This window comes from Struthio camelus, chromosome 39 (assembly GCF_040807025.1).
Source record: "Struthio camelus isolate bStrCam1 chromosome 39, bStrCam1.hap1, whole genome shotgun sequence".
NCBI lineage: Eukaryota > Metazoa > Chordata > Aves > Struthioniformes > Struthionidae > Struthio > Struthio camelus.
Window position 1 is genome coordinate 10,085 of NC_090980.1, and position 23,072 is coordinate 33,156.

A 23,072-nucleotide genomic window follows, 5' to 3' on the forward strand; every position below is an offset into this window, starting at 1 on the left:
GACCCCCCCACCCCTCCCGGCGCATGCGCCGCCCTCCGCGCCCGTCCCCCCCTCCTCCGCGCATGCGCGCTCACCCCTCCCCTTCCCAGCCCGACGGCGGCCGCCGAGGTCCAACCCGCGCCGCCGCCGCCGCCGCCCGGATCCCTCCGCTGCCGCCGCAGGTGCCGCCGCCGCCGCGTGTCCCTCCGCGGCCCCCGTAACCCCCCGGCCCTATAGCCCCCCCCCCGGGCCCCTATAGGCCCCCCATGTCCCCTATAGCCCCTCTCGTGCCCCTATAGCCCCTTCCTGGTGCCCCTATGGCCCCCTCTTGTCCCCTATAGCTCCCTTCTGTCCCCTATAGCTCCCCTCTTGTCCGCTATAGCCCCCCCCGGGCCCCTATAGGCCCCCCATGTCCCCTATAGCCCCTCTCGTGCCCCTATAGCCCCTTCCTGGTGCCCCTATGGCCCCCTCTTGTCCCCTATAGCTCCCTTCTGTCCCCTATAGCTTCCCTCTTGTCCGCTATAGCCCCCCCGGGCCCCTATAGGCCCCCCATGCCCCCTATAGCCCCTTTATGCGGCCCCTATAGCCCTCCCTTGTCCCTTATAGCCCCCCCCGGGCCCCTATAGGCCCTTTTGTGCCCCTATAGCCCCTTCCTGGTGCCCTTGTAGCCCCCTCTTGTCCCCTATAGCTCCCCCGTGGCCCCTATAGTCCCATTACCTGGTCCCTATAGTCTTCCCATGTCCCCTATAGCTTCCCCATGCCCCTTATAGCCCCCCCATGTCCCCTATAACCCCCCCTGTGGCGCTTATACGTCCCCTAGGCCCTGTAGCCGCTTTATGTGTCCCCTATAGCTCCCCTCTTGTCCCCTATAGCCCCCCCAGGCCATTATAGCCCCTTCCTGGTGCCCCTATAGCCCCTTCCTGTGGCCCCTATAGCCCCCCGTGGCCCCTATAGCCGTGTTACGTGGCCCCTATAGTCTTCCCATGCCCCCTATAGCCCCCCCATGGCCCTTATAGGCCCCCTAGGCCCTATAGCCCCTTTATGTGGCCCCTATAGCCCCTTCCTGGTGCCCCTATAGCCCCCTGTGGCCCCTATAGCCCCTTCCTGGTGCCCCTATAGCACCCCTGTGGCCTTTATAGCCCCCCAGGGCCCCTATAGCCCCTTTATGTGGCGTCTACAGCCCCCCCCTTTGTCCCCTATAGCCCCCCCAGCCCCTATAGCCCCCCGCCGTGGCCCCTAAGGACCCCCCCGACCCCTATAACCCCTTTCTGCGGCCCCTATAGCCCCCTCGTGCGGCCTCCCGGAGCCTGTTACGGCCCCGTATAGCTCCGCAGGGCCCTATATAATGCCTTATGATTTATAAATATATATAGGAAGGGTCTATACATCTCTGTATGTGCTTATATGTCACCTGTAGCGGGGTATAAGGCTGCGTAGGAGTCCTATAGCTTCACTTGTGTCACTGCGTAGGTCGGCCCTACGCCCCCGTATATACCTATAGGGCCCGTATGTCGCCTATAGACCGCTCTGTGTCTGTGTGTGCTCCCCCGAGACCCACGTCTGTGCTCTATAGGGCACTCTGTGCCCACGTACGTCCCCTATAGGGCTCTGTACTTCCCCAGGTGTCGTTCCTTGCCTGCGCGAGTCCCCTGGAGGCCCCTATACGCCCCCTATAGACCCACATACGCTGCATGTATGCCGCTCCGTGTCCCTGTGTGTCCCCCGTAGCCGCGTATCTGCGCCCTATAGCTCGCTCCGTGCCTGCGCGCGCCCCCTATAGCCCCCTACCTGCCCCCTATCGGTCCCCTATAGCTCACCGTACGCCTGGGCATCCCCTATGAGCCCGTATTCACGTCCTATAGGTGGCCGTATGTCTCCGAGTCTCCCCTACGGGCCCATCCCCACCCCCTATAGGGCGCTCTGTGCCCCTATACGTGCACTATAGGCTGCCCTATGCCTGTGCAGGCCCCGCAATGGGTTTCTATATATGCCCTATAGCTTCGCGCGCGTCCCCTATAGCTTGCCGTATGCCTGTAGCTGCTCCCTATAGCCCTCGCCCTGCTCCTGCAGCTCGCTCTGTGCCCCTATACATCCCCTATAGGTTTGCATATGTCCCCTGGGGCCCCGCCCCCTATAGGTCGCGCCGGGCCCCTATACGTCCCCTGGGGCCCCGCCCCCTATAGGTCACGCCGGGCCCCTATACGTCCCCTATAGGTCGGTGCCGCCATGTCGCAGCCGGGGCAGAGCCAGCCGGGCCCGGGGGGGCGGCGCCGGTGGCCCCGGGACAAGGACCCGCCCCCGGCTCCGCCCCCCGGCCCCGCCCCCGCCGCCGGAGCCCCGCCCCTGCCGCCGGCCCCGCCCCCGCCGCCGCCGCCGGCCCCGCCCCGCGACCCCGCCCCCTGGGACCGCGAGCGCCGGGTGGGCGGGGCTGCTGGAGTGGGGGGGGCGGGGCCACGGGTGTGGGCGGGGCTAAGGGGTAGTGGGGTGGGGGTGGGGCTGGAGGGGTGGGGTCACGGATGTGGGCGGGGCTATGGGGCAGGAGGGGTGGGTGGGGTTAGAGGGGTGGGGCTATAGGGGGCGGGGTCACAGATGTGGGTGGGGCAAAGGGGTAGGATGGTTGGGGTGGGGCTGGAGGGGCGGGGCTACGGGTGTGGGCGGGGCTATAGGGGGCGGGGTCACAGATGTGGGCGGGGCTAAGGGGTAGGATGGTTGGGGTGGGGCTGGAGGGGCGGGGCTACGGGTGTGGGCGGGGCTATAGGGGGCGGGGTCACAGATGTGGGCGGGGCTAAGGGGTAGGATGGTTGGGGTGGGGCTGGAGGGGCGGGGCTATGGGTGTGGGCGGGACTAGAGGGGCGGAGCCATGTGTGTGGGCGGGGCAAGAGGGTGTGGGTGGGGCTAGAGGGGTGGGACATGGGTGTGGGCGGGGCTAGAGGGGCAGGATGCTCGGGGGCGGGGCCATGAGCTGGGGGAGGGGGTGGGGCCGGGGTGGGTGGGAGAGGGGGCGGAGCCAGGTGCTGACCCCGCCCTCCCCCCCGGGGCCAGGAGGCGGGGGAGGAGCCGGGGGGCGGAGTCATGCAGAAGACGCCAATCATCCTGGCCAAGCCGCCGGGGGAGCGGGTGAGCCCGGACGCCTGGGCCCCTTTGGGGGGGGGGGGCCGGACGCCTGGGCCCCTTTGGGGGGGGGGGAGCCGGACGCCTGGGCCCCTTGGGGGGGGGGACCCGGACGCCTGGGCCCCTTTGGGGGGGGGAGCCCGGACGCCTGGGCCCCTCGTGGTTCCCGGACGCCTGGGCCCCTCGCCGGGGGGGGTGGTTCCCGGACGCCTGGGCCCCTTTTGGGGGGGGGGGAGCCGGACGCCTGGGCCCTCGGTGTAGGGGGGGGGTTCCCGGACGCCTGGGCCCCTCGCGGGGGGGGGTGTTTCCCGGACGCCTGGGCCCCTCGCGGGGGGGATTCCCGGACGCCTGGGCCCCTCGTGGTTCCCGGACGCCTGGGCCCCTCATGAGGGGGGTTCCCGGACGCCTGGGCCCCTTTTGGGGGGGGGGAGCCGGACGCCTGGGCCCTCGGTGTAGGGGGGGGTTCCCGGACGCCTGGGCCCCTCGCCGGGGGGGGTTCCCGGACGCCTGGGACCCTCGCGGGGGGGTTGTTCCCGGACGCCTGGGCCCCTCACGGGGGGGGTGGTTCCCGGACGCCTGGGCCCCTCGCGGGGGGGGGGGTTCCCGGACGCCTGGGTCCCTGACGGGCTGCGGCAGGCCAAGGCGGGGGCGGGGCCGGGGGCGGGGCCGGCGCTGGCCCCGCCCCCTCCCGCGGCGGGCCCGGCCCCGCCCATCGTGCTGATGAAGGCCCGGGAGGAGGGGAGGGGCGGGGCCGGGGGGGAGGGGCCGGCGCTGGCCCCGCCCCGGGCGGAGCCCCGCCCCACCCAGCCCGTCTACCAGCTCCACAACCGGGGGCTCCCCGCCCCCCCCGGCCCCCTCGACCGTGAGTGGCCGGCCCTCGGGCCGGGGGCGGGGCTTGCGGGAGCAGGGGGGCGGGGCTATGGGGGCGGGGCTTGGAGGTGGGGGCGGGGCCATGGGGCTGGGGGAGGGGCTGGAGGGCTGGGGGAGGGACTATGGGGCTGGGGGAGGGACTATGGAGGTAGGGGGAGGGGCCTCGGGGATGGGGCGGGGCTATGGGGCTGGGGGGAGGAGCCATGGGGCTAGGGTGGAGTTTTGGGGCTGGGGGCGGGGCTATGGGGCTGGGGGCGGGGCTAAAGGCAAGGGGAGGAGCTGTGGGGTGGAGCCTTGGAATGAGGGGCGGGGCTATAGGGCTGGGGGCGGGGCTTTGGGGATGTGGGAGGGGGCTATGGGGCTGGGGGCGGGACTTTGGAGATGTGGGAGGGGCTATGGGGCTGGGGCGGGGCTTTGGGAATCTGGGAGGGGCTATAGGGCTGGGGGCGGGGCTTTGGGGATGTGGGAGGGGGCTATGGGGCTGGGGGCGGGACTTTTGGGATGTGGGAGGGGCTATGGGGCTGGGGGCGGGACTTTGGGGATGTGGGAGGGGCTATAGGGCTGGGGGCGGGGCTTTGGGGCTGTGGGAGGGGCCATAGGGATAGGGGGTGGGGCTGAAGGCAGGGGGCGGGGCCGTTGGGGTGGAGCTCGCAAGGTGGGGGCGGGGCTCGGGGGCGGAGCCGGACGCCTGGGCCCCCTCACGCCCCCGGCAGCGGTGGCCGGCCAGGCCCGGCTGGCGGCGCCCGAGAAGATGAAAACCAGCATCAAACTGGTGGACGAGCAGATGAACTGGTGCGACAGCGCCATCGAGGTGCGCCCGGATGCCGGGGCCCCTCCCGGACACCTGGGCCCCTCCCGGACGCCGGGGCCCCTCCCGGACACCTGGGCCCCTCCCGGACACCTGGGTCCCTCCCGGACGCCTGGGTCCCTCCCGGACACCTGGGTCCCTCCCGGACGCCCGGGCCCCTTCCCGGACACCTGGGTCCCTCCCGGACGCCTGGGCCCCTCCCGGACACCTGGGTCCCTCCCGGACGCCTGGGTCCCTCCTGGACACCTGGGTCCCTCCCGGACGCCTGGGCCCCTCCCGGACACCTGGGCCCCCTCCCGGACGCCTGGGTCCCTCCCGGACGCCTGGGTCCCTCCCCGGACACCTGGGTCCCTCCCGGACGCCTGGGCCCCTCCCCGGACACCTGGGTCCCTCCTGGACACCTGGGTCCCTCCCGGACGCCTGGGCCCCTCCCGGACACTTGGGCCCCTCCCGGACGCCGGGGCCCGTCCCGGACGCCTGGGCCCCTCCCAGACTCCTGGGCCCCTCCCGGACACCTGGGTCCCTCCCGGACACCTGGGCCCCCCCCGGACGCCTGGGCCCCCCCCCGGACGCCGGGGTCCACAGGGGAGGTTGGAGGGACGCCTGGGCCCCTCCCCGGACGCCTGGGCCCCCCCCGGACGCTGGGGTCCACAGGGGAGGTGGGAGGGACGCCTGGGCCCCCCCCCGGACACCTGGGCCCCCCCCGGACGCCTGGGCCCCCCCCGCAGTACCTGCTGGACCAGACGGACGTGCTGGTCGTGGGCGTCCTGGGGCTCCAGGGCACCGGCAAGTCCACGCTCATGTCGCTGCTGGCGGCCAACCAGCCCGAGGAGGACCAGCGGTGGGGCGCGGGGGGCGCGGGGGGCACGGGGGGTGCGGGGGGGCGCTGGGGGGCACGGGGGGCGCGGGGGGCGCGGGGCATGCGGGGAGATGGGGGGCTTAGTGGCTATAGGGGGGCTGTGGGGCAGCTGGGGGGTCCCTATGGGGCAGTTGAGGGTCTGGTGGGTCCCTATGGGGCAGCTGGGGGGGTCCCTATGGGGTAGTTGGGGGTCTTTATGGTCCCTATCGGGCAACTGGGGGTCTGGGTGGTCCCTATGGGGCAGTTGGAGGGTCTAGGTGGTCCCTATGTGGCAACTGGGGGTCTGGGTGGTCCCTATGGGGCAGTTGGGGGTCTCTATGGGCCAGTTGGGGGTCTGAGTGGTCCCTATGGGGCAGTTGGAGAGTCTAGGTGGTCTCTATGGGGCAGCTGGAGGTCTGGGTGGTCCCTATGAGGCAGTAGGGGTTCTCTATGGGGCAGCTGGGGGTCTGAGTGGGCCCTATGGGGCAGTTGGAGGGTCTAGGTGGTCCCTATGGGGCAGCTGGAGGTCTGGGTGGTCCCTATGGGGCAGTTGGAAGGTCTCTATGGGGCAGCTGGGGGTCTGATGGGTCCCTACGGGGCAGCTGGGGGGTCTCTATGGGGCAGTTGGGGGTCTGGGTGGTCGCTATGGGGCAGTTGGGGGTCCTATGGGGCACTTGGGAGTCTAGAAGGTCCCTATGGGGTAGCTGGGAGTCTGGGTGGTCCCTATGGGGCAGTTGGAGGGTCTCTATGGGGCAGTTGGGGGTCTGGGTGGTCACTATGGGGCAGTTGGAAGGTCTCTATGGGGCAGTTGGGGGTCTAGGTGGTCACTATGGGGCAGTTGGGGGGTCTCTATGGGGTAGTTGGGGGTCTGGGTGGTCGCTATGGGGCAGTTGGGGGTCCCTATGGGGCACTTGGTGGTCTAGAAGGTCCCTATGGGGCAACTGAGGGTCTGGGTGGTCCCTATGGGGCAGTTGGAAGGTCTCTATGGGGCAGCCGGGGGTCTGGGTGGTCCCTATGGGGGAACTGGAGATCCCTATGGGGCAACTGAGGGTCTGGGTGGTCCCTATGGGGCAGTTGGAGGGTCTCTATGGGGCAGTTGGGGGGCTGGGTGGTCACTACGGGGCAGCCGGGGGTCACCGTGGGTCCCGCCCCCCCGCAGGGCCTTCGTCTTCCGGCCCCAGAGCGCCGAGATGAAGGAGCGCGGCGGCAACCAGACCTGCGGCATCGACTTCTTCATCACCCAGGAGCGGGTGGTCTTCCTCGACACCCAGGTTAGCCCGCCTTCGTTAGCCCCCTCCCTTCGTTAGCGTCCCCCCCGCACCGCTCGTTAACCTGCCTCGTCAACAGCCCATCCTCAGCCCCTCCGTCCTCGACCACCTCATCAACAACGACCGCAAGCTGCCGCCCGAGTACAGCCTGCCCCACACCTACGTCGAGATGCAGGTGGGGCAGCGGCGCCGCGGTGGTGGCGCAGTAATTGCGTGGGAATAGGGTGGTAACAGCACGGTAATTGCGTGGTAATTACATTGTAATAGCCAGGTAACAACAGGCTAGTGGCAGTGTAATTACATTGTAATAGAGCGGTAATAACAGTGTAATTGCATGTTAATTACATTGTAATAGCCTAATAGCAACACGGTAACTGCATGGTAATTACATGGTAATAGAGTAGTAATAACATGGTAATCATATAGTAATGCCAATATGGTAATTACATGGTAATAGTAGCTACATGATAATTACATGTAATAGAGCGGTAATAACAGAGTAAGTACATGGTAAATACACAGAGTGGCCATACAAGTAATTACATTGTAACTACACGGTAATAGAGTGTAATAACAGTAGCTACATGGTAATTACATGGTATTAGCAGGAAAATAATAGTAATTAGATAGCAATTACATGGTAATTACATTGTAATAGAATGGTAATAGCAGTTATTACATTGTAATAACATGGTAATAGAGTAGCAATAGCAGTAATTACATAGTAATTACATTGCAATAGAGTGTAATGACAGTAACTACATGCTGATTATAGTGTAATTGCATTGTAATAGAGCATAATAGCAGTAACTACATGCTAATTACATTGTAGTTACATTGTAATAACATGGTAATGAGTGCTCATAACAGTACTTATGTGGTAATAGAGGAGCAATAACACAGCAATTACGTGGCAACAGTGAGGTGATGACCTGGTAATTACATGGCAAGAGCAGTGTAATAACATGGTAATTATATCGTAATTAAGAGCAGCGTGGCACAGTTTAGGTGGCCTGGGTAAGACTAACGAAGCAGTTGTAATGGCATGGTGACAACGTGCTAATAACGTTGTAATGGCACGTTAGTAATGTGGTAATTGCATGTTACTAGCAGGCTAATAACAGTGTAATAGCATATTAACGACAGGGTAATAAGTGTTAATTACATTGTAATAGCATCATAATAGCAGGGCAATAGCAGTGTAATAAGTGTTAATAACATGTTAATAACGTGGTAATAACATGGTAATAGCAAGATAACAGCAGTTTGGGGAGCCAGCCTGCCCCACAGCTACGTGGGGATGCAGGCGGCCCCGGCCCCACACGCGTGGGCGTCCTGACCCCCATTCCCCCCCCCAAAAACCCACCTACAGTCGCTGCAGATCGCCGCCTTCCTCTTCACCGTCTGCCACGTGGTGCTGGTGGTGCAGGACTGGTTCACCGACCTCAGCCTCTACAGGTGCCGCCCCGCGCCGGGTCCGGCGGTCGTCTCCTCCCGTCCGCCGGCCGGCCGGTCGGTCGGTGACGTTGTTGCCGCGGCCGTTGCTCCCCCTCCGCCCAGGTTCCTGCAGACGGCCGAGATGGTGAAGCCCTCGACGCCCTCCCCCAGCCACGAGCCCAGCGGCGCCGCCGGCCCCGACGAGGCCGCCGAGTACTACCCCCACCTGGGTGAGCCCGGCCCCACGGCCACCCCACGGCCCCCCCCACCCCGCGGCGACCCCCCTGACCCCCCCCCCAACCCCGGCGGCAGTTTTCCTGCAGAACAAGGCCCGGGCCGAAGCCTTCTGCCCCCGGCGCCTGCGGCAGATGCACCTGGTGCTCGACCGTCTCATGGCCCACTCGCACCTCAAGTACAAGGGTAGGGAGCCGCCCCCGGACGCCTGGGCCCCTCTCCTGGATGCCTGGGTCCCTCCCCCGGACACCTGGGCCCGTCTCCCGGACGCCTGGGCCCCTCCCCTGGGCATCTGGGTCCCTGTGGGTGGTTTCCCCGGACGCCTGGGCCCCTCCCCCGGACGCCTGGGTCCCTTCCCGGACGCCTGGGTCCCTCCACGGGACGCCTGGGCCCCCTTCCCGGATGCCTGGGTCCCTTCCCGGATGCCTGGGTCCCTCCCTGGACTCCTGGGCCCCTGTGGGTGGTTTCCCCGGACGCCTGGGCCCCTCCACCGGATGCCTGGGCCCTTCCCTGGACGCCTGGGCCCCTGTGGGTGGTTTCCCCGGACGCCTGGGCCCCTCCACCGGATGCCTGGGCCCCTCCCTGGATGCCTGGGCCCCTGTGGGTGGTTTCCCCGGACACCTGGGCCCTTTCCCTGGACACCTGGGCCCCTCCCCGGGACTCCTGGGCCCCCTTCCCGGATGCCTGGGCCCCTGTGGGTGGTTTCCCCGGACGCCTGGGCCCCTCCGCCGGACGCCTGGGCCCCACCTGGGTCCCCCGGTTTCCCTGCCCCCTGGCCCCGGTCCCCGGACACCTGGGCCCCGCCGGACGCCTGGGCCCGCGCAGGGGCTCTCTCCATGCTGGACTGCGGCCTCTTCCCGGGGCTCCCCGACGACTTCCTGGAGGCCGAAGTGAACCTCTTCCTGCTGCCGCTCATGGAGGCTGAGGGCGAGGACGCCCCCCCCCGCGCTGGTGAGGGGCCCCGGCGTCCGGGCGGGGTGGGCCCAGGCGTCCGGCTGCTCAAGGATGGGCATGGGAAGGACCCAGGTGTCCGGGAGGGGCCCAGGTGTCCGGGCGGGTGGGCACATGCAGGGGCCCAGGTGTCCGGGGAGGGACCCAGGTGTCCAGGGAGGGGCCCAGGTGTCCGGGGGGAGACCCAGGCGTCTGGGGAGGGGCCCAGGCGTCCGGGAGGGGCCCAGGCGTCTGGGGAGAGGGGCCCAGGCGTCCGGGGAGGGGCCCAGGTGTCCGGGGAGGGGGGCCCAGGCATCTGGGGAGGGGCCCAGGCGTCCGGGGAGGGGGGCCCAGTTGTCCGGGTGGGTGGGCACATGCAGGGCCCAGGCGTCCGGGGAGAGGGGCCCAGGCGTCCGGGTGGGTGGGCACATGCAGGGCCCAGGCGTCCGGGGAGGGACCCAGGCGTCCGGGGAGGGGCCCAGGCGTCCGGGGAGAGGGGCCCAGGCGTCTGGGGAGGTGCCCCGGCGTCCGGGGAGGGGCCCAGGCGTCCGGGGAGGGGGGCCCAGGCGTCCGGGTGGGTGGGCACATGCAGGGCCCAGGCGTCCGGGGAGGGACCCAGGCGTCCGGGGAGGGGCCCAGGCATCCGGGGAGGGGCCCAGGCGTCCAGGGAGGGGCCCAGGCGTCCGGGGAGGGGCCCAGGCGTCCGGGGAGGGGGGCCCAGGCGTCCGGGTGGGTGGGCACATGCAGGGCCCAGGCGTCCGGGGAGGGACCCAGGCGTCCGGGGAGGGGCCCAGGCATCCGGGGAGGGGCCCAGCCATCTGGGGAGGTGCCCAGGCGTCCGGGGAGGGGCCCAGGCGTCCGGGGAGGGGGGCCCAGGCGTCCGGGGAGGGGGGCCCAGGCGTCCGGGGAGGGGGGCCCAGGCGTCTGGGGAGGGGCCCAGGCGTCCGGGGAGGGGGGCCCAGGCGTCTGGGGAGGGGCCCAGGCGTCCGGGGAGGGGCCCAGGCGTCCGGGGAGGGGGGCCCAGGCGTCTGGGGAGGGGGGCCCAGGCGTCCGGGGAGGTGCCCAGGCGTCCGGGGAGGGGGGCCCAGGCGTCCGGGGAGGGGCCCAGGCGTCCGGGCGCGGCTGACGGGGGGGCAGCCCCCGGCGGGGGGCCGCTCTTCCCGCTGCTGCCCCCCTACCGGGGCCACGGCGCCTTCGGGACCCTCCTGGCCCGGCTGCGCGGGCGGGTGCTGGCGGCCGCCCGGGCCCAGCTCTCCCACACCCTGCTCACCGAGAGGAACTGGTGCGTGGCCCCGGCACTGGGAGAGGGGTTGCGCTGGACTGGTGGGACCAGGAGGATAGGGAGAGGGACTGGGATGGACTGGGGGGACTGGGAGAGGAACTGGGAGGGACTGGGATGCACTGGGAGAGGGGTTGGGATGGACTGGTGGGACTGGGAGGACAGGGGGAGGGACTAGGAGGGACTGGGATGGACTGGGAAGGACTGGGAGAGAAACTGGGGAGACTGGGATGGAGTAGGATGGAGTAGAAAGGGGTATGAGAGGGACTGGGATGGACTGGTGGGACTGGGAGAGGCACTGGGAGGGACTGGGATGCACTGGGAGAAGGATTGGGATGGACTGGGGGAGGGACTGGGATGGACTGGGATGGACTGGGATGGACTAGGGGGCACTGGGCAGGGCTGGGGGCACTGGGAGGAGAACAGAAGCGGACTGGGATGTACTGGGGAGGCTGGGACGGAGCCGGGAGAGGGACTGGGGGGTTACTGGGCCAGACTGGGGGGTTACTGGGAACAGCTCGGGGGGTGCTGGGAGGCGCTGGGCCGTACTGGGGGGGGCACTGGGCCATACTGGTGCGTACTGGGCAGGTTCCACTACGCCGCCCGCATCTGGGACGGGGTGAAGAAGTCGTCGGCGCTGGCCGAGTACAGCCGGCTGCTGGCCTGAGCGCCCAGACCGGCCCAAACCGGCCCAGACCGGCCCAGACCGGCCCCGGAACAGCCTGGAACAGCCCAAACCGCCCCAAACCGGCCCTGGACTGGCCCAAACCACCCCCGGAACAGCCTGGACCGGCCCAAACCGCCCCAAACCACCCCAGACCGGCCCAGACCGGCCCCGGAACAGCCCCAAACCGGCCCAAACCGGCCCAGACCGGCCCAGACCGGCCCAGACCGGCCCCGGAACAGCCTGGAACAGCCCAAACCGCCCCAAACCGGCCCTGGACTGGCCCAAACCACCCCCGGAACAGCCTGGACCGGCCCAAACCGCCCCAAACCACCCCAGACTGGCCCAGACCGGCCCCGGAACAGCCCCAAACCGGCCCAGACCGGCCCAGACTGGCCCAGACCGGCCCCGGAACAGCCCCAAACCAGCCCAAACTGCCCCAAACCGCCCCAAACTGGCCCAGACCGGCCCAGACCGGCCCCGGAACAGCCTGGAACAGCCCAAACTGCCCCAAACCGGCCCTGGACTGGCCCAAACCACCCCCGGAACAGCCTGGACCGGCCCAAACCGCCCCAAACCACCCCAGACCAGCCCAGACCGGCCCCGGAACAGCCCCAAACCGGCCCAGACCGGCCCAGACCGGCCCCGGAACAGCCCCAGACCGGCCCAGACCGGCCCCGGAACAGCCCCAAACCGGCCCAGACCGGCCCAGACTGGCCCAGACCGGCCGCGGAACCGCCCCAAACCGGCCCAGACCGGCCCCGGAACAGCCCCAAACCGGCCCAAACTGCCCCAAACCGCCCCAAACTGGCTCAGACCGGCCCAGACCGGCCCCGGAACAGCCTGGAACAGCCCAAACCGCCCCAAACCGGCCCTGGACTGGCCCAAACCACCCCCGGAACAGCCTGGACCGGCCCAAACCGCCCCAAACCACCCCAAACCGGCCCGGAACAGCCTGGACTGGCCAAGACCAGCCCAGACCGGCCCCGGAACAGCCCCAAACCGGCCCAGACCGGCCCAGACCGGCCCCGGAACAGCCTGGAACAGCCCGGAACAGCCCGGAACAGCCCAAACTGGCCCTGGAACAGCCCCAAACCGGCCCGGAACAGCCCAAACCGGCCCCAGAACAGCCCGGACTGGCCCAAACCGCCCCAAACCGGCCCCGGACCAGCCCAAACCGCCCCAAACCGGCCCTGGAATGCTCCGGAACGGTCCAGAACAGCCCAGAACACTCTGGAACAGCCCAGACCAACCCAAACCGCCCCAAACCGGCCCCGGAACAGCCCGGACCAGCCCAAACCTCCCCAAACCGGCCCCGGAACAGCCCGGACCAGCCCAAACTGGCCCCAAACTGGCCCCGGAACAGCCTGGAACACTCCGGAATGGCCTGGAACGCTCCAGAACAGCCCAAACTGGCCCAAACCGGCCCTGGAACGGCCCGGAACAGCCTGGAATGCTCCGGACTGGCCCAAACCGCCCCAAACCGGCTCCGGAACAGCCCGGAACACTCCGGAATGGCCCAGAACGCTCCGGAACAGCCCAGAACACCCCATAATTTCCCAGAATGGCCCGGAACGGCCCAAATCGGCCCCAGAACAGCCCAGAATCCCCCGGAATGCCCCAAACTGCCCCAAATCGGCCCTGGAAATGGCCTGGAACAGCCCAGAACGGTCCGGAACAGTCCAGAACAGCCTGGAACACCCCAAACTGGCCCCAGAACAGCCCGGAACGGCCCGGGAACGGCCTGGAGCGCTCCGGAACGCTCCGGAACAGCCTCAACTGCCCCAAAACGGCCTGGGACGCTCCAGAACGGCCCAAACCGCCCCAAAACGGCCCGGAACGGCCCAGAATGGCCCAAACCGGCCCGGAAGGCTCCAGAACCGACCCCCCCCGGGAGGGACCCAGGCGTCCGGGTCCTTGTGGGACCACCCGAAATAAAGCCGGAAGAACTGCAGACTGCTCTCTGACGTCATCACTCCGTGACGTAAGCGGCGGCGGAGGGGAGGGCGCGCACTGCGCAGGCGCGGCGGCAGGGCGGGAGAGAGCCCCGCCCCTCGGGGGGGAAAGGAACCCGCGCGCCTGCGCAGTGCGGCCGGGAGGACCGGCGCGCCATCGAGGCGGGCGGAGCGGCGGCGCAGAGCGGCTTCCGCTGGGGGGCGGAAGCGAGGCGAGAGCGGCGCAGGAGGAGCCCGCGCGCCTGCGCAGTGCGGCCGGGAGGACCGGCGCGCCATCGAGGCGGGCGGAGCGGCGGCGCAGAGCGGCTTCCGGTGGCGGGCGGAAGTGGGGCGAGAGGGGCGGCGGGAGCAGGAGGCGGCGGGAGCGGGAGCGGGAGCGGGAGCGGGAGCGGGAGGCGGCGGCGATGCCGGAGATCCAGCTGCAGCATGTCGTGTCGGTCAGCAGCTCCGACCCGGTGAGCGGCGGCGGCGGCGGCGGCGAGGACCCGGGGCGGCTCCGCGGCCTGAGGCGGGAGGGGGCCGGACGGGTCCATTAACCGGGGAGGGAGGGGGGCGGGGCCACCTCGGGCACGGGGGCGGGGCCAGACTTGGGGGCGGTGCCACAACCTAGCCGGGGGGCGGGGCCAACCCGACTGCTTGGGGTGATAGAGGGGAGGATGGAGGGGGCGGGGCCGGCACCCAGGGGGCGGGGCCAGCCTCGAGGGGCGGGGCCAGACTTGGAGGCGGGGCCATAACCAAGCGGGGGGGCGGGGCTACCCTGACTGTTTGGATCTATAGATGGGGGGGACCAGGAGCACCATTGGGGGGCGTGGTCACGTTCTAGGGGGCGTGGCCAGGCTTGGGGGCGTGGCCAGGCTTGGGGGGCGGAGCCATTTCGGTGCCATGAGCCCCCCCTCTCCCTTGCAGGAGAAGGTAAAGGGCAGTGGATGGGGGGGGTGAGTGGGGGTGGGGGGCGTGGCCAGGCGGAAGGGGCGTGACCAAGAGCAAGGGGCGTGGCCAGCGAGGCTCCTCCCCCCCCACCCCAGACCCACTGCGCCGAGAACCTGCTGCGGCCGGAGAGCTACCGGCCCTGGCGGGGGGCGCGGGCCGGCGAGAAGCAGGTCTGCGTGGTGCTGCAGGTGCGCCCGGACGCCTGGGCCCCTCGGCGGGGGGGGGGCGGGGGCGGGGGACGCCTGGGCCCCCCGGGAAGGGACCCCGGACGCCTGGGCCCCTCGGACGCCTGGGCCCTCTGGGAAGGGATCCCGGACGCCTGGGCCCCCTGGGAAGGGATCCCGGACGCCTGGGCCCCCTGGGAAGGGACCCCGGACGCCTGGGCCCCTCGGACGCCTGGGCCTCCTGGGAAGGGATCCCGGACTCCTGGGCCCCTCGGACACCTGGGTCCCCTGGGAAGGGATCCCGGACGCCTGGGCCCCTCGGACGCCTGGGCCCCCTGGGAAGGGATCCTGGACGCCTGGGCCCCCTGTGGGATGGGATCCCGGACGCCTGGGCCCCTCGGACACCTGGGCCCCCTGGGAAGGGATCCCGGACGCCTGGGCCCCTCGAACGCCTGGGCCCCCTGGGATGGGATCCTGGACTCCTGGGCCCCTCGGACACCTGGGCCCCCTGAAGGGACGCGGTGGGGGGTAATTGCGGACGCCTGGGCCCCCTGGGAAGGGATCCCGGACGCCTGGGCCCCTCGGACACCTGGGCCCCCCGGGAAGGGATCCCGGACGCCTGGGCCCCCTGAAGGGACGCGGTGGCGGAGGGGGTGTGTGGGGGGGGATAATCCCGGACGCCTGGGCCCCCCGGAAGGGATGGGGCACCCGGACTCCTGGGCCCGCCGGTTGGGGGCTGGGGGCGGGGTGGGTGGGGGCGAAGCGGCGTCGAGCGAGCAGGGCCCGGACGCCTGGGCCCCGCAGTTTGCCCGGGAGGCGCGCGTGCACCGCATCGAGGTGGGCAACGAGGGCTCGGCCTTCGTGGAGGTGCTGGCGGGGGCGGCGGCGGGCGGCGACTTCGAGGTACGGAACCGGGGGGGCGGCGGGGGGGGGGGGGACGCGGCGCCACCGCGCTGACCCCCCCCCTCCTCGCGTCCCCCCCCCCCAGGTGCTGCTGCCGGCGGCGGCGCTGCTGACGCCGGCCGAGAGCCGGGCCGGGACGGGGCTGCGGCGCGTGCGGCTCTTCGGGCCCCAGGCGCTGGCGCCGCCCGCCGCCCGCCGGCCCTGGGACCGCGTCAAGGTGGTCTGCAGCCAGCCCTACTGCCAGGTGCGGCGCCCGGGCCCCTTCCCCGGACGCCTGGGCCCCTTCCCCGGACGCCTGGGCCCCTTTCCGAGGCACCTAGGTCCTGCCCCGGACGCCTGGGCCCCTTCCCCGGACGCCTGGGCCCCTTTCCGAGGCACCTAGGTCCTGCCCCAGACGCCTGGGCCCCTTCCCCGGACACCTGGGTCCTTCCCCGGACACCTGGGCCCCTTCCCCGGACGCCTGGGTCCCTCCCCGGATGCCTGGGCCCCTTCCCGGATGCCTGGGCCCCTTCCCCGGATGCCTGGGCCCCTTTCCCGGACGCCTGGGCCCCTTTCCCGGACACCTGGGCCCCTTTCTGAGGCTCCTAGGTCCTGCCCCGGATGGCGGGGCCCCTTCCCCGGACGCCTGGGCCCCTTCCCCGGACACCTGGGCCCCTTCCCCGGACGCCTGGGCCCCTTTCTGAGGCTCCTAGGTCCTGCCCCGGACGCCTGGGCCCCTTCCCCGGACGCCTGGGCCCCTTTCTGAGGCTCCTAGGTCCTGCCCCGGACACCTGGGCCCCTTCCCCGGACGCCTGGGCCCCTTTCCGAGGCACCTAGGTCCTGCCCCAGACGCCTGGGCCCCTTCCCCGGACACCTGGGTCCTTCCCCGGACACCTGGGCCCCTTCCCCGGACACCTGGGCCCCTTCCCCGGACGCCTGGGTCCCTCCCCGGATGCCTGGGCCCCTTCCCCGGATGCCTGGGCCCCTTTCTGAGGCACCTAGGTCCTTCCCCGGACACCTGGGCCCCTTCCCCGGACACCTGGGCCCCTTCCCTGGACACCTGGGTCCCTCCCCGGACGCCTGGGCCCCTTCCCCGGACGCCTGGGCCCCTTTCCGAGGCACCTAGGTCCTGCCTCGGACGCCTGGGCCCCTGCCTCGGACGCCTGGGTCCCTCCCCGGACACCTGGGCCCCTTCCCCGGACGCCTGGGCCCCTTCCCCGGACGCCTGGGCCCCTTTCTGAGGTTCCTAGGTCCTGCCCCGGACACCTGGGCCCCTTCCCCGGACACCTGGGCCCCTTCCCCGGACGCCTGGGCCCCTTTCTGAGGCTCCTAGGTCCTGCCCCGGACACCTGGGTCCCTTCCCCGGACACCTGGGCCCCTTCCCCGGACACCTGGGTCCCTCCCCGGACACCTGGGCCCCTTCCCCGGACGCCTGGGCCCCTTCCCCGGACGCCTGGGCCCCTCCCCGGACACCTGGGCCCCCCCGGACGCCTGGGCCCTCCCCGGACACCTGGGCCCCTCCCCGGACACCTGGGCCCCTTCCCCGGACGCCTGGGCCCCTCCCCGGACACCTGGGCCCCTCCCCGGACACCTGGGCCCCTTCCCCGGACGCCTGGGCCCCTCCCCGGACGCCTGGGCCCTCCCCGGACACCTGGGTCCCTCCCCGGACACCTGGGCCCCTTCCCCGGACGCCTGGGCCCCTCCCCGGACACCTGGGCCCCTCCCCGGACACCTGGGCCCCCCCGGACGCCTGGGCCCCTTTCCCGGACGGCTGGGTCTATAGTGGGGGGGGGGGAGGGGACGCCTGGGCCCCGCCCGGACGCCTGGGTCCACAGTGGGGGGAGGGGGGGGAGGGGCCGCCCGGACGCCTGGGCCCCTGACGGCCGCCGCGCAGACGCGCCCCTTCGGCCTCTCCTTCGTGCGCTTCCACTCGCCGCCCGAGAGCGAGGAGCCGCCGGCCGCCGTGAGTCGCCCCGACCCCCAGCCGCCCCCCCGGACCCCCAACCGCCCCCCCGCTGCCCCCCGGACCCCCAACCGCCCCCCCGGACCCCCAACCGCCCCCCCGGGACCCCCAACCGCCCCCAACCGCCCCCCTGCTGCCCCCCAGGACCCCCAACCGCCCCCCGCTGCCCCCCAACTGCCCCCCCGGACCCCCAGCCGCCCCCCCGCTGCCCCCCAGCCACCCCCCAACTGCCCCCCCGGACCCCCAGCCGCCCCCCCGCTGCCCCCCGGACCCCCAACCGCCCCCCCGCTGCCCCCCTGGACCCCCAACTGCCCCCCCGGGACCCCCGACTGCCCCCCAACTGCCCCCCCAGACCCCCAGCCGCCCCCCCGCTGCCCCCCGGGACCCCCAACTGCCTGCCCGGACCCCCAACCGCCCACAACCACCCCCCTGGGACCCCCAACTGCCCCCCCAGACCCCTGGCTGCCCCCCAACTGCCCCCCTGGACCCCCAACTGCCCCCCCAGGCCCCCAACTGCCCCCCAACCGCCCCCCAACTGCTCCCCTGGACCCCCAACTGCCCCCCCGGGCCCCCAACTGCCCCCCAACCGCCCCCCAACTGCCCCCCTGGACCCCCAACTGCCCCCCCGGGCCCCCAACTGCCCCCAACCGCCCCCCAACTGCCCCCCCGGACCCCCAACTGCCCCCCCGGGCCCCCAACTGCCCCCCAACCGCCCCCCAACTGCCCCCCTGGACCCCCAACTGTCCCCCCTGGCCCCCAGCTGCCCCCCAACTGCCCCCCCGGACCCCCAACCGCCCCCCCAGACCCCCAGCTGCCCCCCAACTGCCGCCTGAACCCCCAACTGCCCCCCCAGCTGCCCCCCAACCGCCCCCCAACTGCCCCCCTGGACCCCCGACTTCCCCCCAACGGCCCCCCCGGGACCCCCGCCCACCCGCCCGCGGTGACCCCCGCTGCCCCCCCCCGCAGCCGAGGCGCCTGGGTCCCTTCACGGTGCGCGACGAGGAGGAGGAGGAGGACGGCGGCGGCCGGCGGCCCGGGGAGCTCTTCTACCGCCGGGGGGGGCCGCCCTCGCCCCCAGGTGCGCCCGGACGCCTGGGCCCCCCCCCCCCAAAGACCCCCGCCCGGACGCCTGGGCCCCTGCGCGAGCTCTCGCTCTCGCCCGCAGCCGCCCCCCGGGACGCGGCCGGGCCCAGCTACGCCGTGGCCGCGCTGCAGGCCGGCGCCGCCCGGGCCCAACCGGCCCCCGCTCGCCCCGCCAAGGTAGGGCCCAGGCGTCCGGGCGGGGCGGGAGGCCCGGAGGGGCCCAGGCGTCCGGCCGCCGTCACCCCTCGCTCCGCCGCAGGGCCCGGCCGGCGCCAAGAGGAAGTCCGACTTCCCGGCGGCCGACGGCGCCTCGCCGCCGCCGCCAAAAAGACCCGGACGCCCGGGCCCCGCCGAAGGGCGGCCGGGCGTTTCGCGCCCGTCGGCCGCCCGGACGCCTGGGCCCTCGGCGACGGTTCCCGCCCGGACGCCTGGGTCCCCGGAGCGGGCGCTGGCCGGCGTCGTGGTGGTGCTGAGCGGCTTCGAGAACCCGCTGCGCGGCCGCCTGCGCGACGCCGCCTTGGCCATGGGGGCGGCGTACCGGCCCGACTGGACCCCCGACAGCACCCACCTCGTGTAGGTCGCGGCGACGGGGCCCCGGCGTCCGGGGGGGGGCCCAGGTGTCCGGGAGGGGCCCAGGTGTCTGGAAGGGCCCAGGCGTCCGGGAGGGGCCCAGGCGTCCGGGGAGGGGCCCAGGCGTCCGGGGGTGGGCCCAGGCGTCCGGGGGTGGGCCCAGGTGTCCGGGAGGGGCCCAGGCGTCTGGGAAAGGGCCCAGGTGTCCGGGGGGCCCAGGCATCCGGGAGGGACCCAGGTGTCCAGGGGGCCCAGGTGTCCGGGAGGGACCCAGGTGTCCGGGGGGGCCCAGGTGTCCGGGAGGGGCCCAGGCGTCCGGGAGGGGCCCAGGTGTCCGGGGGGGGCCCAGGCGTCCGGGGAGGGACCCAGGCGTCCGGGGAGGGGCCCAGGTGTCCGGGGGGGGACCCAGGCGTCCGGGAGGAGCCCAGGTGTCCGGGGAGGGCCCACATGTCCGGGGAGGGACCCAGGCGTCCGGGGGGGGACCCAGGCGTCCGGGGAGGGGCCCAGGCGTCCGGGGAGGGACCCAGACGTCCGGGAGGGACCCAGGCGTCTGGGGGGGCCCAGGTGTCCGGGGGGGGCCCAGGTGTCCAGGGAGGGGCCCAGGTGTCCGGGGAGGGGCCCAGGCGTCCGGGGAGGGGGCCCAGGTGTCCGGGGAGGGGCGCAGGCGTCCTGGAGGGCCCAGGTGTCCGGGGAGGGGCCCCGGCGTCCGGGGGGGGCCCAGGTGTTAGGGAGGGGCGCAGGTGTCCGGGAAGGACCCAGGCGTCCGGGGGGGCCCAGGCGTCCGGGGAGGGGCCCAGGTGTCCGGGAAGGACCCAGGCGTCCGGGGGGGCCCAGGTGTCTGGGGAGGGGCCCAGGCGTCCAGGAGGGGCCCAGGTGTCCGGGGAGGGGCCCAGGCGTCCGGGGAGGGACCCAGGCGTCCGGGGGGACCCAGGCGTCCGGGGAAGGGACCCAGGTGTCCGGGGAGGGACCCAGGCGTCCGGGAGGGACCCAGGCGTCCGGGAGGGGCCCAGGTGTCCGGGGGGGGCCCAGGCGTCCGGGGGGACCCAGGCGTCCGGGAGGGGCCCAGGTGTCCGGGGGGGCCCAGGCGTCCGGGGGGACCCAGGCGTCCGGGGAGGGCCCCGGTGTCCGGGGAGGGGCCCAGGCGTCCGGGGAGGGCCCCGGTGTCCGGGGAGGGACCCAGGCGTCCGGGAGGGACCCAGGCGTCCGGGAGGGACCCAGGTGTCCGGGAGGGCCCCGGCGTCCGGGGGGACCCAGGCGCGCCGCCCCCCCGCAGCTGCGCCTTCGCCCGCACCCCCAAGGCCGCCCGGGCCCGGGCGCTCGGCGGCCGCCTCGTCTCTCCCGCCTGGATCTGGGACTGTCAGCGCCAGCGGCGCCGCCTGCCCGTCGCCCCGTGAGCTGCGGCTCCGCCCCCTCGGGGGCGGGGCTTGGGATGGGACACGCCCCCTGGGGGTGGGGAGACTCCCCTGGGGGTGGGGCCGGGAGTGGGACACTCTTTGGGGGGCGGGGCCTGAGGTGGGACACACCCCCTGGTGGGTGGGGCCTTGGGAGGGAGGGGGTGGAGCTTGGTTGCACTATGGGGGAGGGGTTGGTGCCAGGGGGGAGGAGCTTGGGAGGCCACGCCCACTGCCGTGGTCTGGGTGGGTGGGGCTGAGGGAGGCCACACCCCCTGCAGGGAGGGGCTGTGGGGAAGCCCCACCCCTGTTTGGGGTGTTTGGGAGGCCCCATCTCGTGGGGGGAGGGGCTTGTGGGGGTGGCCACGCCCCCGGAGTGGGAGGGGCCCCTGAGGTGCATTGTGGGTAACTGCTTCTCCCCACAGGTACCTGCTGGACGGTCCTGGCTCCGCCTCTTCCGACAGCGATGGGGAGGAGCCTGCAGGAGCCCCACCCCCAGCCCGCCCCCGCCGGGCCCACAAGGTGGGAGAGGGGCGCCCGGACGCCTGGGCCCTGGGGGAGGGGGATCCCGGACGCCTGGGTCCCTCCCGGACGCCTGGGTCCCTCCCGGACGCCTGGGCCCTACCCAGACGCCAGGGCCCCCCCCGGACACCTGGGTCCCTCCCGGACGCCGGGGCCCCTCCCGGACGCCTGGGCCCCTGACGCTCCCCCCCCCTCGCAGAGCCCCCCCCCGGCGGAGCCCGGCCCCTCGGGGGGCCCCGCGACCCCCCCCCGCTCCGACGCCGAGGACCCCCCAGGTAAGAGAGGGGCCCAGGCGTCCGGGCCCCGCCCCCGGCCCCAAGCGAGGCGGGAGGGCCCAGGCGTCCGGGACCCACCATCTTGCCCCCCCCCCCGCAGAGCCCCACGGCCGGGAGTCGGGCGACACCGACGACGAGCTGCGGAGGTGAGCGGCGCCCGGACGCCTGGGTCCCTCGGCGACCTGGGGGGGGGTGTGGGGGGCGGCGCCCGGACGCCTGGGCCCCTTGTCACCCCCCCCCCCCCCGCCGCAGGATGGCGCCGGCCCCCCCCGCCGCCGCCGACGACGACCCCTACGGCGGCTCCACGGACGAGAACACGGACAGCGACGAGCCCGTCCCCCCGCTGCCTGGTACGCCCGGACGCCTGGGCCCCCCTCCCGGCCCGGCCCGGACGCCTGGGCCCTTTCCGACGTTTCTGCGACCGCAGATTTCTTCGAGGACAAAACCTTCTTCCTCTACGGCGACTTCGCGGCCCCCGAGCGGCGCCTGCTGCAGCGCTACGTGACGGCCTTCGGCGGGTAGGCGGCGGGCCCAGGCGTCCGGGCAGGGGCCCAGGCGTCCGGGCGGGGGGCGGGGCCGGGAGCGCGGGACCGACGCAGCGACGCCCCCCGCAGGGCGCTGGCTGCCTACATGAGCGAGGAGGTGACGCACGTGGTGACGGCGCAGGAGTGGGACGAGACCTTCGAGGAGGTGAGACGCCTCCCGGACGCCTGGGCCCCTCCGCCTGCCGGACACCTGGGCCCCTCCCGGACACCTGGGCCCTTCCCGGACACCTGGGTCCCTCCCGGACGCCTGGGCCCCTCCCCCTGCCGGACACCTGGGCCCTTCCCGGACGCCTGGGCCCTTCCCGGACACCTGGGTCCCTCCCGGACGCCTGGGCCCCTCCCCCTGCCGGACACCTGGGCCCTTCCCGGACGCCTGGGCCCCTCCCGGACGCCTGGGTCCCTCCCGGACGCCTGGGCCCCTCCCCGGACACCTGGGCCCCTGCCCGGACACCTGGGACCCTCCCGGACGCCTGGGCCCCCCCCCGGACACCTGGGCCCCTGCCAGGACACCTGGGCCCCTCCCGGACGGCTGGGCTCTTCCCGGACACCTGGGTCCCTCCCGGACACCTGGGCCCCTCCCGGACGCCTGGGTCCTTCCCGGACACCTGGGCCCTCCCCCGGACACCTGGGCCCCTCCTGGACACCTGGGCCCCTCCTTGACACCTGGGTCCCTCCCGGACACCTGGGTCCCTCCCGGACGCCTGGGCCCTCCCCGGACACCTGGGCCCCTCCCAGACACCTGGGTCCCTCCCGGACACCTGGGTCCCTCTCTGGACACCTGGGTCCCTCCCCGGACGCCTGGGCCCTCCCCGGACACCTGGGCCCCTCCCGGACACCTGGGCCCCTCCCGGACGCCTGGGCCCCTCCCGGACGCCTGGGCCCCTCCCCGCAGGCCCTGGACGTGAACCCGTCGCTCTCCTTCGTGCGGCCCCGCTGGGTCCTGGCCTGCGGCGAGCGGCTGCGGCTGGTGCCACCGCAGCCCTTCGCCGTCGTCCCCCGCGCCTGAGGCGTGTCGAGGCGTGTCCAGGCGTGTCGAGGCGTGTCGTCGCGTGTGGAAGCGTGTCAGCGCGCGTCCGGGCGGGTCACAGCGCCTCGACCCCCGTCAAGGCGCCTCGCTACGGCGCCGCCTCGCCCGGGCCGGCCTCGCGTGACGCCGCGTGTCCCGGCGGGACGGTGCGTGTTGCGGCGTGTTGTTGTTGCGTGGCGCCGATTCCCCCCCCCCCCCCGCCGGCGTTGTCCCCGTTTCGGGCCGTTTTCACGCGGATTAAAGCAGTTTTGGTAACGCAGCGGCTCTAGTGCTTCGGGGGCAGGGCGAGGGGGTACGGCCGGGGCCCAGGCGTCCGGGGAGGGGCCCAGGCGTCCGGGGCTGTCTCC

General features: G+C 72.7%; 2 protein-coding genes and 1 long non-coding RNA gene across 6 annotated transcripts; 2 read left to right on the top strand and 1 right to left on the bottom strand.

Annotated features, from left to right (window-relative positions):
• Window positions 1–47: 47 nt before the first annotated feature.
• SMG9 (SMG9 nonsense mediated mRNA decay factor) lies at window positions 48–11,499 on the top strand. The gene is made up of 13 exons (XM_068924237.1): window positions 48–161; window positions 3,022–3,096; window positions 3,910–3,952; window positions 4,674–4,771; window positions 5,497–5,609; window positions 6,766–6,877; window positions 6,954–7,049; window positions 8,247–8,332; window positions 8,435–8,541; window positions 8,624–8,731; window positions 9,371–9,496; window positions 10,613–10,757; window positions 11,343–11,499. The coding sequence occupies exons 1-13, from the start codon at window positions 63–65 to the stop codon at window positions 11,419–11,421; spliced, it is 1,287 nt and encodes a 428-aa protein (XP_068780338.1). The 5' UTR covers window positions 48–62; the 3' UTR covers window positions 11,422–11,499.
• Window positions 11,500–13,664: 2,165 nt separating this feature from the next.
• XRCC1 (X-ray repair cross complementing 1) lies at window positions 13,665–23,060 on the top strand. 4 transcript variants are annotated; one of them, XM_068924234.1, is made up of 16 exons: window positions 13,665–13,828; window positions 14,399–14,491; window positions 15,272–15,370; window positions 15,456–15,614; window positions 17,244–17,312; window positions 18,279–18,390; window positions 18,478–18,572; window positions 18,655–18,968; window positions 20,239–20,355; window positions 20,782–20,878; window positions 21,078–21,153; window positions 21,254–21,299; window positions 21,406–21,503; window positions 21,581–21,671; window positions 21,768–21,843; window positions 22,591–23,059. In XM_068924234.1, exons 1-16 carry the CDS (start codon window positions 13,778–13,780, stop codon window positions 22,702–22,704), a joined length of 1,707 nt encoding a protein of 568 aa, XP_068780335.1. In that variant the 5' UTR covers window positions 13,665–13,777; the 3' UTR covers window positions 22,705–23,059. The 4 variants fall into 4 exon arrangements, 3 of the variants coding, with proteins under 3 accessions (XP_068780335.1, XP_068780336.1, XP_068780337.1); XR_011137202.1 differs by lacking the exon at window positions 21,078–21,153 and having other exon boundaries at window positions 22,591–23,060; XM_068924235.1 differs by lacking the exon at window positions 20,239–20,355 and having other exon boundaries at window positions 22,591–23,060.
• Window positions 15,547–16,848, bottom strand: LOC138063990 (uncharacterized). The gene is made up of 3 exons (XR_011137203.1): window positions 16,741–16,848; window positions 15,707–16,698; window positions 15,547–15,665 (listed from the first exon to the last, which is right to left on the bottom strand). It is a non-coding gene; the product is annotated as an uncharacterized lncRNA (long non-coding RNA).
• Window positions 23,061–23,072: the final 12 nt, after the last annotated feature.